Source organism: Podarcis gaigeae (assembly GCF_964106915.1).
Source record: "Podarcis gaigeae genome assembly, chromosome: 2".
In the NCBI taxonomy this organism is placed as follows: domain Eukaryota; kingdom Metazoa; phylum Chordata; class Lepidosauria; order Squamata; family Lacertidae; genus Podarcis; species Podarcis gaigeae.
Genome location: NC_139679.1, coordinates 120,035,407 through 120,050,105, shown reverse-complemented (window position 1 = coordinate 120,050,105; position 14,699 = coordinate 120,035,407). Strand labels below are relative to the sequence as shown.

Here is a 14,699-nt window from a genome sequence, read left to right as displayed (position 1 = left end):
ACCCCCATATGATCCAAGTGCCGTGGTGGCCCCCCTTGGGAGGACAGGGACAGCCCCATATCCTCAAAGCTCCGCCCCCGCCCCGATATGCGGCCCCGGGAGCCGAAGCAGGAAAGGGGGGGGGCTGCCAGCCAGCCCAGAAGTACACAAGGCAGAGCCCAGTGACCAGGTCCTGGATGAATTATACCCCAGTCTTAAAGAATTGAGGAAAAGGATGAACAAATACAGAAGTTCGACCACTATGTATCGAGAAGCTGCAGACACTTATCGCAAGGGTCGAGATAAAGCCTTGGGAAAGGACCTAAAACAGTCCAGGTCCAACCAGTCCAGGTCCACCGCAGAGGCAGGAGCAGCAGTCCTGACCCCCCCTTCGTGTAGTTCGGGACAACCCGCACAGAAGGTGTTTGAACAAAGAGGAAATGTTGAGAAGAGGGAGAAGAAGCAGTGGAGGAAAGAAAAGGCAGCAGTGTTAGGCACGGCAATGGCTCACAGCCCAGGGATCCGAGGGGTCCGCCGTAGCCGTTCAGAGACCCGCGGCCAAGGGGGAGGAAGATGCCTGCTCAGCAACAGCAAGGCCATGAGAGTTACCCCTGTGAAAGGCTGCATGGAGCCAATTGGGAAGCCTGGTCAAAACGCATGTACTACTGGCTGGCAGAAAAGCAGCTATGGGAAAGTACACAGGCTGAAACAGGCTTTGCCCAGCCCATTGAGAAGTCTACAGGCACAGTGGAGGCTTGTGAAGCAGACGTGCCTGATGCTCTAGAGAAGCCCTGGGTTGCGTGACAGGGACTGAAGATGGCATGTCAGGCTGCAGTGGAAGCCAGCCCAGAGGGACCTAGAGGATGCCCAGAAAGAGTACCAAGCCCAGAGGGGGCTGAGTACCAAGCCCAGAGGGGGCTGAGGCTGCTTTGGGAAGTTGTTTCTACGGTTCACCGCATCTGTATGATGGACTGTGTGTTGGAGAAAGGCTGAGGCCAGGCAAGCCGTTCCAAGAGTTCTGAGAAGGCCAAAGTCTCCAAGAGTTATTTGTCCTCTGAGGTGAAGTCCAACAGCGAAAGGCATTGCCCTGCAATTGGCAGCTGGATGCAAGGCTAACATCTATATTGATTCTAAATATGCCTTCTTAACCCTGCATGCGCATGGCACCCTATGGAAAGAGCCGGGAAAGCTCTGAAATACGGTCCAGAAGTTGAGACGTTACTAGAAGCTGTATGGGCTCCCGAAGAAATTGCTGTAATGTACTGCAAAGGCCATGACAGAGGTCGGGACATGGTCACTAGAGGCAACCGGAAAGCAGATAATGCAGCTTGTGAGGCAGCTCTGAAACCTCCACCAGTGGGCACCACCGCCCTCAACCCAGCTACCCTGTTGCCGGTAGGAGAAGGTGAGGAGCAGATGCACGATTGCATTGAGGGTATGGACACAAGACTGGACCAGGAGAAGTGGCCAGAGGAAATCGATTGGCAGACAGAGTGGCCAAGGAAGCAGCCCGGGAACCGGCCCCCGCCTCAGTTATCGGAGCAGTGGTCCCAGAAGGGATCTTAAGCACTGCTGACAAACCAGCCTATACAAAGCAGGAAAGGGACACTGCAGATGCACAGGAATTGACATTGTCCAAAGATAGATCCCAGAGTCCCTTTCCCAGCAGATAAATTCAGAGATACCATGAGTCCACCCACATGGGGCCAGATGCCACAACCAAGCAGCTGGAGAAGTATGTCTATATAGCCAACCTTTATCAACTGGCAGCCCAGATTTCCAGGAAATGCCTGCTATGCCAAAAGAATAATCCCAGAACTCACTCTGGATGATGCGGAACCGCATTACACCCTTGATGAACAGCAGTGGGCCAGCCAAGAAGGAGCAACGCTCCAGGAAGGACCAGACAGCCGTGTTTTTGGTGCCCCAGCATCTGGCCAGCGTGATTGTGAAGAATTACCACGAATCCACCCATTTGGGAGGCCCAACTGCTAAAGCACACCTTCGGAGAATACTCTACATCCCCAACCTATCTTGACTAACTGCTGCTATAATTAACTGCTGCTACATCCCAAAACTGTGTCCTGTGCGCCAACCAAGAGACTGAGACAATCACCCTTTGAACTTTTGTATGGCAGGCCACCCCCTTTCGTCCGAGACAAGTGCAATCTCTGTGTTTGTCGTGTGTGTTTGCTTCCTTTCCAGGTATTCCCTCGAGCGTACACCGTGCAGTTCCGCTACGTGTTCCAACTGGGTGACAGCATCTGGCGACCCCCTCATCCCCAACTGCAGTGAAAGTAGCCGAGGTGATCCCCTGGGTACATCAAGAAGTCGGAGGGTGTCTGGACTTGCAAAAGAAATCCTGCTGACCCTCTGAAGCTGATCATCACCTTGTGTCTGACGCTACCAGGAAAAGCGTTGGGCCACGGGCAACGAGATCCTGCGACTAATCATCACAAGGACAGTCACAAAGACTTTCTCTTTTCTCTCTTATTTTCTTTATTGACTTGCTCTATGTCTTATTGCCCTGACCCTACCGAGCCATACCAACCCTATTGGCCTGCTGACCTCTGCTATGACTGGTTCGTCTTGCCGGTGGTAAGAGACGGCATACTCGTTGGCTCTTGAGAACGAGGGTTCAATAGGCCGGCTGCAGTACAGCATCCCACTCTCCCACTGTGGCTCTTTATTCACTGCATTGCCCAGCGCACTTGGATGTGGCTCCTCCGGGGAGCTGCAAGATCGGTCGAAATCTATCGAGTTCTAGCCCGCTCTTGTGGTTGTGGGAGAATAGCCTGCTGGTTGCAGGGTAGAGCACTGTACCAACCCCATTTGATAAACCAGGCCAAAATCTTACTCCAGGTGTTGCAGGGGAGGGAGCCTGAACCAGATGTGCATTGAAATTGCTGAACAAGTGCCAGTAAATTTTGCAGCCCCACCTGTGGTTGTCGTGGTGGCTCGAGCCTCCCAAAATCCCAGAATACTACCTGAACTACTGGGCCTGGTAACTCCACACCTAATACCCTTGAATGTGGCAGGGTATTCCTGTGGCTGCATAAGAGTTGCCACCCAGTAGACAGACAGGGCACCTAGTTCCGGAAGAATTGGATGGGAGGGGCGCCAGCTGGCAGCGTCCCCAACGTAGAAACTTGCTCTCCAGCAAATTTAGAGGCACCACTAGGACTTTTGGTATTGGGCCCAGAACCCCTTGATATAGTCACCCCGTGTGTCAGGCCGTTGCAGGGGTGGATATATTCTTGTGGGTGCAACATCATTTACGTGGAAGAAGGGGCCCCTTTTGGATATAGTACTCTCCCAGGAAAACACAGGGGTCCCCACCCACCGGGAATAGTTGGGAAGTTGATCCAAGTGGTAGGAGCTTCAGAAATAAGGTGGAGAGTCACCCCTGAGGCCCAGCGAATAATTGAATACGAATATCAGTGGGCCCTTCAGCGGTAAAAGAATATTAGGAATGGCCCCCGAGTATTGGTGGGAGGAACTATGGAAATATTGGGGTTGGTGGGTAGGAGTGGTACGTACTGCCCTATTTCTTTGGATGCTCCTGTATTCTTGCTGGCATGAACAATATCGTATCTGGTTAGAGAACCTACCTGTGTATTGGCCAAAGCGGGAAAGAGTCCCCTGGCCTCCCATGCCAACTTTTTCCGTCTAATGACTGAGTGGGGCGTCCATAACCCCTGCAAGAGGTAGTTACAAATGGCTGAAATGGTAGCCCATTCTGCCAATAAGTCAGAATGTCTGGTATGCACCTTGGCCCCAACAGATGCCACGAGTGGACTACCACTTCTCCCATATCCTGGCTCTCTATGACCTATAGATCCATCAAAACGAAAATGGAAACCGTAACCGGTCGGCATTTTCGTGATGGAAAGGGGGGAATGAAGGAGTGAGGACCAGGGGTCCACCTGGGTCCACTTTGGAGAGCCAGGCTGGAGCCATTTTATAGACTGAAGCCATTTTATAAGAAGCAAGCTAAAAGCTAAAAGCTATTTCTCTCCTCTGCCTGCACACAGCATTTTTGTAAATGCAGCAAATGTGGTCAGAGCACTTCACACCTGCTCTAGTCGTTGACCCAATTCCAGTAAACACACCGAGAATAGAGCGAACAACAGGAAAGATGTAGCCCACCACAAAATAAGGTGAGAATACGGATGGCCAATGTGGTTTTACAAGGAATTGGAAATAGGTCAAGAGGATTATAAGCTTACAGCGCCACCTAGTGGATAATGCAGCTTGGAACCGAAGGGCCACCATCAATTCTTTAATTGGTTGAGCTTCAATGAATATGCATAAAGGGGAATGTTTAAGGGGGGTGGGTGAAGGGGCTGAACTTTGCTTTGCCTAAGGGGATAAAAACTGTCTGCCCCTGGTGTTCGGGGGCATTCTCTCATTTTTGCTGAATGTACCCACTTTGCTTTGCTTGTCTGACAAATAAACCAAAGTCAATAAAACTCATTTTAAAAATATTGCTGCCTGGATTTTTCCATTCTGGTCTGGATTCTGAAGTCTCCAACAAGAATTTATTTATTTCAGAAGAATGGATGGAGGAGGCAGTGAAAAGCAAGGCTGATCTTTATTTTTCTGTTGCAACAGAGTTCCCTCCCCTCCTTGCAAGGAAGTAGGAGAGACCCCGAACAAATAAATATAGACTTGAAATTGCCCACCCCTTAGCCCAAGACCACCCCAAAAACATCATACATCTCCCACAGAAATTTGAGCATGAGGCTTCGCTCCTGTCTGCCTGGATATCTGAAAATGGATTTCCTGGGCGAGATGCTAAATACTTTAGTATCTAAATTTTTTACTTACAAACTTAACATCTATTGACAGAAACTTAGCGGGGATTTGCAACTGAAAAGACAATGGGGAAGTTCTCCCCATTTTCTTCCCCCAACTGCATATGAATATTTGAGGTCATTTTGGAAGAGTCAAAGTGGCTTTTTGGGATTGTTCTGTGTGCTAAAATAAAGTATCATTTCTCTCAAGGCATTTTCCTCTGTGTGCAACTTAAATTTTACAACAGTGCCCATGGGGAACATGCAAGTAGGACCCGAGAAAAGTACCATTTTCTCCCCTCTTGCAGCTCCCAGAATTGAAAAGCATTACGGCCTCTTGACCATGGCTAGAAGCCATTGATGGCCTCAACCTCCAAGACCAATCTTTTAAAGCCATGTTTGGGAACGTGTCTCATGTAATTATTCACTGTGTGAAGAAGCATTTTCTTTCGCCTCCTGTGGCAGAAAGTTCCATAATCAGTTTTGCTCTGCTGTCCTGGAAAGAAGACTGTTCCTTTGGCCTATCCCGAATCTTCCAAAATTCAGCTTCCTTTGATGTCCACAGGTTCTCACGTTAAGAGAGAGGGGGGGGAAACCTTTCTCCATCCATCCGCTTTCTTCGATCAAGGGAGGATTTGTGGAATATGAAAACTTGCTCCCTACTCAGAAAAAAAAACTTTTTATTGGTCCTAACAAAAAGCATCATTATCTTTTAAAATTTTTATTATTACATTCTAACCCTTACCCATGCTTCGCCACAAGGGAAAGAAACAGAGCAATGCGAAAACACAATTATAAGTGAAAAAGGGTTTGCAATTAAAAGAAAAGGGTGGGTAAAATAAAATTAAATTAAAAAAAAATGAAATGAACACCCTTTTATCTCAGGTGTCAGAGTACAGGATAAAAAGATGCTTCTTCAGCCTATGATGAAAGCTATACTGTACAATGAAGGTGCTAGAGGAAACACTATCCCTGTGTATAAAAAGGGATTTTCCCACTGCCTATGGAGGAGTTAAAACGAGAGAGTTCCTTGGAGGACCCTCCAGCTTCCTAGAAAGGAGGAAACGGAAGTGGTGAAAACATAACCCAGGATGTAAACACTGGAAAGCCCCGTTTCCTGTTCCATTCTCTTTCCTCCTCCCCCCGGAAACCGATTCTCTCTTTTTTTTGGTGTGGGGCTATGCCTTTAGGTGAGGTTATCATTACACAATCTCTTCGTTTTGTTTTTGGGGCTGGAGCTCCTGAAGGAGAAGCCCGATTCTGGGATGAGAAGGAGAGCAGACCAGATCAAAAGGGGGGTAGGGAGGGAGGAGAAATTGCACCTGCAAAGGGAGGTGCAGCAGGTGAGAGGTGGGGAAGCCCAGGCAGGGCTGCAGCGTTCCTGAGACACTCTCTCCTGCTGACTGACGTGGGTCTTGCACGATGGAATGCTTCCTAGTGGTCGGTAATGCCTTGCACCTAGAAAGCTAGCAGCTCAGGGTTCTAGCCTCCACCTCCTCCCTGATGTGTTATTAGCTTTACATAAGACCCCAGGCTCAGTCACCGAAGGGTAAGATGTAAAGGGGATATGCTCAGAGTGATTTGCAGCAAAAGGGGGGCTTTGCATGCAGAAGTTCCCTGATTAAATCTCCCACTACAGTTGTAATCTTGCTGTACACAGCTGTGATTGCTTTATGAGAGGGCAGTATATCAGTGCAGAGATCTATCTATCTATCTATCTATCATCTATCTATCTATCATCTGTCTGTCTGTCTGTCTGTCTGTCTATGTCTTTGGCACCCCCAGGTAAGGTTGGGAATGTGCCCTGCCTGAAATGACTTTGCCCATTATTGTACACAGTACTTGGTTGGGCGGGTCTGACAGTAGGGAACCTCTTCCGATATTCCTGCATGCATTGGACTGCCATATGTCTTGAATTTCTCAGGCATAGCTGGTATTCTGCCCTCTGGGTGTAAAATTGCTGAACTGTCCAGGAAAACAGAAAAAGCTCAACAACTTTTGTGCCCGGATTTTCACTTTTTGAAATACGGCAGCCCTGCGCATGCAGATATTCCCGTCGCCACCATATGGTGTTGGGGGCACGTTCAGTGACCCGAGTTTCCATCTTCAGGTTATAAACCAGAATAGCAGTAGCAATGGCATTTCTTCTTTTTTTGTAAGGGTTGCAGATTTGAGATGTGTGTTTGCTTTGTTATTGAGGTGTGTGGATTTCTAAGCTTTGAGGCTCTGTGTGTGATGCAGGGACTCCCCCATCCTCTCATGGCGGGTGGGGGGCATTTGGTTATGTTACCCTCACCCCGCAGGTCTCATTCTCAACGAGAGCATAAATCCGTGCCACAGTGTGGCGTTTGTGGTTAGAGGGCTAGGCCAGGAGCTGGGACATTGGTTCAAATCCCCGATTGGCCGTGACTATGTGACTTTGAGGGCCAGTCGCCTGCCTCTCGGCTTAACCAACCTTATATGTAAAAGGTAAAGGTAAAGGGACCCCTGACCATTAGGTCCAGTCGTGGCTGACTCTGGGGTTGCGGCGCTCATCTCGCTTTATTGGCTTAGGGAGCCGGCATACAGCTTCCGGGTCATGTGGCCAGCATGACTAAGCCGCTTCTGGCGAACCAGAGCAGAGCACGGAAACGCCGTTTACCTTCCCGCCGGAGCGGTTCCTATTTATCTACTTGCACTTTGAGGTGCTTTCAAACTGCTAGGTTGGCAGGAGCAGGGACTGAGCAATGGGAGCTCACCCTGTCGCGGGGATTCGAACCGCTGACCTTCTGATCGGCAAGCCCTAGGCTCCTTGGTTTAACCCACAGTGCCACCCACTTCCCTAACCTTATATGAGGAAGGAGCAAAACATCTATGCCCCCTTGATCTCTTTGGAGGAAAAAGATGGGATATAAAATAAATAAATAAATAAATAAATAAATAAATAAATAAGAAAGAAAACAAGCTGACATAAAATGTTTGATGATGATCTTGAAACAAATGTTTATTTGTGTTCCTTTCTTCCTCTCCCCCAGCCTCTGAAGAAGAAATCCCCTTTCCTGGTCATCTACGGAAATATTCGGAGGAATTGCCAACAGCCTGCAGATGGAAGACCCGCTAGGCCTCAGACTGGTGGAACGGTCAGAGGGATCTGGGGAAAATGCCCAAGAAAATACCCAGAAATACCCAAGGAGGACACCACATTCTCAGCAAAAGGTGAAACAGGAGCCAAGGGAAGGGATCCTTCAGTGCTGGGAAGCCCAGTGGCAGCAGTTCCTGAAGGAAGTGGAGTCTCCTCACTCGGCGTGGGGGGTCCCACAGTGGCCAGAGGAGCCCACCCCCTGGGACAACGCCCAGGCCTTCTTCGCCTCCTTTGAGCAAGTGGCCAAAGCCTGCCAGTGGCCCAAAGAGGAGTGGGTGGTTCGACTCCTGCCGGCCCTCAGCGGACAGGCCAAATGGGCTTTTGGCAGCTTGGAGGCCAGAGACAGAGAGGATTATGGGAAAGTGAAGGCGGCCATCTTGCGCAGGGATGCCATTAGCAGGGAGAAGCAGCGCCAGCACTTCCGGCGCTTCTGCTACCAGGAGGCTGATGGTCCGAAAGGGGCCTATAGCCACCTCCAGGAGCTCTGCCACCGCTGGCTGAAAGTGGAGAGGCACACCAAGGAGCAGATCCTGGAGCTGCTGATCCTGGAGCAGTTCCTGACCATCCTGCCATCGGAGATCCAGAGCTGGGTCAGGGAATGCGGCCCAGACAGCTGTTCCCAGGCAGTGGCCCTGGCGGAGGATTTTCTACGGAGGCAGAAGGAGACAGAGAGATGGGAACAGCAGAAGGTGAGGAGATCTAATCCAGGTGGAGGAACCTCAGGTGCAGTGGGCCTAATGCATCCCCCAGCCCCGCACAGGACACTTCCCAGGCTACACCCCTAACCAGCTCTGCTTCAGACCTTCCTTGAGTGTTTATTGTCTGGCTGGGGTGACAAATAATCATAGTATAATAATTTATTACTTATACCCTGCCCATCTGGCCAGGTCTCCCCAGCCTTTCTGGGCGGCTCCCAACAGAATATTAAAAGCACAATAAAACATTAAACATTAACAATAAAAAGAAATTTTTTAAAAAATTAAACATTAAAAAGTTCCCTAAACAGGGCTGCCTTCAGATGTCTTCTAAAAGTCTAGTAGTTTTTTATTTCCTTGACATCTGATGGGAGGACATTCCACAGGGCAGGTGCCACTACTGAGAAGGCCCTCTGCCTGGTTCCCTGTAACCTCACTTCTCGCAGGGAGGGAATCGCCAGAAGGCCCTTGGAGCTGGACCTCAGTGTCTGGGCAGAACAATGGGGGTGGAGATGCTCCTTCAGGTATACTGGGTCAGCACCAACACTTTGAATTGTGCTCGGAAACGTACTGGGAGCCAATGTAGGTCTTTCAGGACCGGTGTTATATGGTCCCGGTGGCTCCCAGTCCCCAGTCGCCGCATTCTGGATTAGTTGCAGTTTCTGGGTCACCTTCAAAGGTAGCCCCACGTAGAGCGCATAGCAGTAGTCCAAGCGGGAGATAACCAGAGCATGCACCACTCTGGCGAGACAGTCTGTGGGTGGGTAGGGTCTTAGCCTGCGTACCAGATAGAGCTGGTAGACAGCTGCCCTGGGCACAGAATTGACCTGTGCCTCCATGCACAGCTGTGTGTCCAAAATGACTCCTAGTCTGTGCTCCTGGTCTTTCAGGGGCATAGTTACCCCATTCAGGCCCAGGGGGTCCTCCACACCTGCCTGCCCCCTGTCCTACCAAAACAGTACCCCTGTCTTGCCAGGATTCAACCTCAATCTGTTAGCCGCCGTCCATCCTCCAACCACCTCCAGACACTCACAGAGGACTTTCATTGCCTTCACTGGTTCTGATTTAAAGAAGAGGTAGAGCTGGCTATCATCTGCATACTGATGAACATCCAGCCCAAACAGGATGCTGGACTTGATGGGCATTGTCCTGATCCAGCGGGCTGTTCCTGTGTCCTTATTTTCACTAAAGCATTGCGAGTTAGGTCCAGCCAGGAATTTGCAGGCTTCGGCCCAGTGCTGAGGCCCTTCTGGTGGCTCCCTCACTGCAAGAAGTGAGGTTACAGGGAACCAGGCAGAGGGCTTTCTCAGTAGTGGCGCCCGCCCTGTGGAACACCCTCCTTCAAGGAGATAAACAACTACCTGACATTTAGAAAACATCTGAAGGTAGCCCTGTTCAGGGAAGTTTTTAATGTGTGACATTTTGATGTATTTTTAATCTTTGTTGGAAGCCGCCCAGAGTGGCTGGGGGAAACCCAGCCAAATGGGTGGGGTACAAATAATAAATTATTATTATTATTATTATTAGGCTAAAATTGATTCATGTTTCTTGTTTCAGGAGCTTCTGCCAGGTGAGGAGGGTGCTGTTGGTTTCTTAGGAACAGAGCGAACCTCTGTGCTTCCAGCCCAGACGCAGCCACGCAGAGAAGCAAAGGAGGAGAATGACTGTGGTGACAGCCTGCTGAGTAAGCACAAAATCACAGAATTGTAGCATCAGAAGGGATTTCAAGGGGTCATCGAGTCCAACCTGCTGCAGTACAGGAATCACATCTAAAGAACCTACCAGGGATGAGCTGCTGAGCTCATTAGACCTGACACTAATAAAGTTAACAGAAATAACAGAGGTAACAGAAATCACTGGGTTAAAGCTGACCCAAAGTCCAGAGGTGGCATTATTATCAATTTACGAAGGGGGTGGAAGGTTCGCAGGCCATGAAGGACTTGCTCACAATTTATTTATTTTTTGACAGCTGCACAAATTATTGTAGCTAGGAAGTGGAAGGGGCAAGCAGAATACAAAATGGAAGAATGGTATAAAGAGGTGTGGGATATAGCTATTAACGATAAATTAACATGTGCCATTAAGGTAAGATGGGGAATAAACAGGAGAAATTATTTCGAGGAGATATGGAAGGTGTTTGTAGAATTTGTACTGTTAATAATATAATAATAATAATTTATTATTTATACCCCACCTATCTGCCTATGCTTCCCCAGCCACTCTGGGCGGCTTTCAACAAAATATTAAAATGCAGTAGTGCATCAAACATTAAAAGCTTCCCTAAACAAGGCTGCCTTCAGATGTCTTCTAAAAGTCTCATAGTTGGTGTTCTCTTTGACATCTGGTGAGAGGGCATTCCACAGGGAAGGTGCCACTACCGAGAAGACCCTCTGCCTGGTTCCCTGTAAATTGGCTTCTTGCAGTGAGGGAACCGCCAGAAGGCCCTCGATGCTGGACCTCAGTGTCCGGGTAGAACGATGGGGGAGGAACGGAAAGGAGTCAAACCATCGCAAGAGGAGTTGAAATTTTGGGAGGTTGGATAATTACAATGGAATGGTCTTGGGGGTGGGGTGCACATTGTTATTCCTATTTATTTATGATTATTACTTTGTCAAAAAATGCAAACAAACCGTTGACTCCAACTTTGAGTGGTGTGATTTACTGCGGACTCGCTCTTTGACAGGTTCGCTGGCTTGATCCCTCAGGCTAATCTTACATTCTAATTCTTTCTCTTGATTCCAACAGATTACAGGCAAACGATCAAGCACAACGATCTGCAGGCAACGCCCAAGCCAGTGGAGTTGCATCGGGCACCCCAAAGGAGGTCCATTGATTGCAGTCCCCGGGGTCCTGAGCAGGGGCAAACTGCCCCGAAGGAACTCAGACCCAAAACCCCACAGGGGAACCACGTCCGGAACAGATCGGTGGTGTCTGTTTCCCCCGCGGCAAATGGAAAGATCCTCGTCAAAGGCCCACCGCCCCAGACGCAGAAGGTGAGTGGGGAGGACTTTGGACAGCACTCGGGTGAAAATGCTCCGGAGAGGCCCTACCACCGATGCTCCACCTGCGGGAAAACCTTTGGCCAGAGCTCGCACCTTCTCTTCCACCAGAGGACCCACGATGTGGAGAAGCCGTACAAGTGCACCCAGTGCGGGAGCAGTTTCCACTCGCGCCAGGGCCTCATCTACCACCAGCGGAGCCATGCGGGCGAGAAGCCCTACAAGTGCTCCTTCTGCGGGAAGACCTTCAGCCAGAGCTCCCACCTGCTGGTGCACTGCAGGAGCCACACGGGGGAGAAGCCCTTTAAGTGCCCCACCTGCGGGAAGTGCTTCAGCCGGAACTCGCTGCTGACCGTCCACGAGAGGACCCACACGGGGGAGAAACCCTACAAGTGCTCACAGTGTGGGAGTAGGTTCCACTCGGGATCAGGGCTCATCAACCACAAGAGGATCCACACCGGCGTGAAACCTTACAAGTGCGCCGAGTGCGGGAGGGACTTCATCCGCAAAGCGCACCTCGCCAGGCACCAGAGCGTACACAGCGAAGACAAGGCAGGCACCTGACCCTCCTGTCTTTCCCCCCGGGACGGGTGGGAAGCCAGTGAGAGCCAGTGTGGTGTCGTGGTTAAGAGCGGTGGACTCGTAATCTGGGGAACCGGGTTCGCGTCTCCGCTCCTCCACATACAGCTGCTGGGTGACCTTGGGCTAGTCACACTTCTCTGAAGTCTCTCAGCCTCACTCACCTCACAGAGTGTTTGTTGTGAGGGGGAAGGGAAAGGAGATTGTGAGCCGCTTTGAGAGCCTAGGACTTGTCGATCAGAAGGTTGGTGGTTCGAATCACCATGACGGGGTGAGCTCCCATTGCTCTGTCCCAAGCTTCTGCTAACCTAGCAGTTCAAAAGCACGTCGAAAGCAGTTCAAAGTGCAAGTAGATAAATTGGTACCGCTCCGGCAGGAAGGTAAACGGTGTTTCCATGCGCTCCTCTGGTTCACCAGAAGCGGCTTAGTCATGCTGGCCACATGACCCAGAAGCTGTACGCCGGCTCCCTCTGCTAATAAAGCGAGATGAGCGCCGCAACCCCAGAGTCGGCCACGACTGGACCTAATGGTCAGGGGTCCCTTTACTTTTACCTTTAGGGTAGTGATAAAGTGGGATATCAAATCCAAACTCTTCTTCTTCTTCTTTTGGGGGCTTTCTGTTCGGAAGACGAGAGAACATGGCAGAGGGATGCTCTGCAGCTTCTGTCTTTGGAACAGGCATCCTTTAAATGGGTCTGGGGCTGAAAATAAACTCCCTTTTGTTAACCGCTCTATAGTGGGTAAGGGGGCAGAATTTGTCGCCTCTTCTGGAGAGGAAAAAACTTAAACGTGATGCAGAGTTTCCAAAAAACAGACCAGAGGCAATTGTACTTCATCCAGCAGATCTTTACTTGCTGCTGAAGGCAAATGGGCATAATGGTTCCAGTTACAGATAGGTAGCCGTGTTGGTCTGCCATAGTCAAAACAAAAAAAATAAAAAAGGATTTTTTTTTGTTTTGAGCATAATGGTCACATTCAGGATTGGCACAGTCCATAAGAATCCAGTTGCAGCGCTTACAATAAAACTTACAAACTTATAATAAGACTGAACCTTAACACCAGAGCATACAGAACAGAACACAGAGAGATAGAAAGTAAAACCCAGGATCCTTCTGGCCTGTATATATAGTCAGCGTGACCTTAGCAGAAAGAGTTAAGAGAACCAGTTTTCCAAAAATCCTTAGAAAACCGGGACACTCTGTGGCGATCACACAGGGTCCCCGGACGTTTGGCGGTCTATTGATCCCTGTGCCACCAACCCGTTTCTCTCGGGTACACACGGAGTCCAGACAGTTGTTAACATGAACAAAATAATCAAGTTTATTTTATAGGCATGAACAACTAACAACTTCAAACTGATTATCCCAACTATCTATCTGACTCCACTTAACAGTTCCTCTCGCTCTCTCACAACACAACTCGACCAACCCACAGACTTAACCTCCCTCTTCCTTCTCCAACTCCCAACTCTCAACTGACTTTTCACACAACTCCAACTCTAACTCTAACTCCTCCCCTTGGGTTCCCACTGGCCAATCACTACACACTCATTTAACCCTTTCCTTATGACCCACCTTGCAGGCAAACGCCACACACTCACTTCTGGGTTTCGATCGTCCGGGAGCCGATTTGTTCAGGAGCCAAGGCGTTCGAGATCCAAGGTACGACTGTATTCAGATTCAAAGCAGCTTACAGCTGTTTCTTGGTTCCCCTCCTGTTCTCCTTGCTCTGAAGGGTGTCCCATTCCAAAAGCCGGAGGGAGATGCCCAGCGATCAAGAGAAGGGTCTGGAGCCTTTAAGCTTCCACTGAGGAAACCTAAACTCATCATCCTGGATTATTAGCTAGAATCGGCTTTACAAACAGGTGGTGTGTCGAGAGTCAAGAACACACACACAGACACACACACACACGAGAGATTTTCACATAAAAAGACTCAGGTGGATATTGGTTGTGGGACAGAGAGGAGGGAAAGGGAAAGAAAGGGTAAAACAGCAGACAATAACATATAGGGGCAGAGGACTAAGAATTACATACTATGTACTGCATGCATTTCCCCATAAACATTTCAATAAATAAATTTCTTTTGCAAAAAAGGGATTAAACTGTTGCTGTTAACTGGTTGGTTCCAAGTTTTGTTGGGGTATCATACAGTGTAGAAAGTTCTGAGGCAACGTTTTTAAAGGGGCAGTGTGTGTAGCTCTTGTATATAATAACATCATAAGAGACATGCTAGATCCAGCCCATCTGGTCCAGCTTCCTTATCTCACAGTGGCTGACCAGGTGCCTGTGGGAAATCCACAAGCAGGATCTGACCACAAGAGGATACTTTCCCCCTCCTGTGGTTCCCAGCTAGTGGTATTCAGAAGTATACTGCCTCCGACAGAGGAAGTACAACATAGCTATGGTAGCTATTGCCAGCCTCCTCCTCTGTGGATTTGTCCAATCCTCTTAAAGCTATTCAAGTTGGTGACCATGACTGCCTCCAGTGGCAGGGAGTTCCATTGTTTAACCATGTGCTGTGTGAAGAAG

The 14,699-nt window shown here is 49.3% G+C and overlaps 1 protein-coding gene across 1 annotated transcript; it reads left to right on the top strand.

The window, feature by feature from the left end:
• The first annotated feature begins 7,840 nt into the window (after nt 1–7,840).
• LOC310837573 (uncharacterized protein) lies at nt 7,841–13,044 on the top strand. The gene is made up of 3 exons (XM_083724388.1): nt 7,841–8,585; nt 10,149–10,275; nt 11,337–13,044. The coding sequence occupies exons 1-3, from the start codon at nt 7,860–7,862 to the stop codon at nt 12,152–12,154; spliced, it is 1,671 nt and encodes a 556-aa protein (XP_083580514.1). The 5' UTR covers nt 7,841–7,859; the 3' UTR covers nt 12,155–13,044.
• The last annotated feature ends 1,655 nt before the right edge of the window (nt 13,045–14,699 follow it).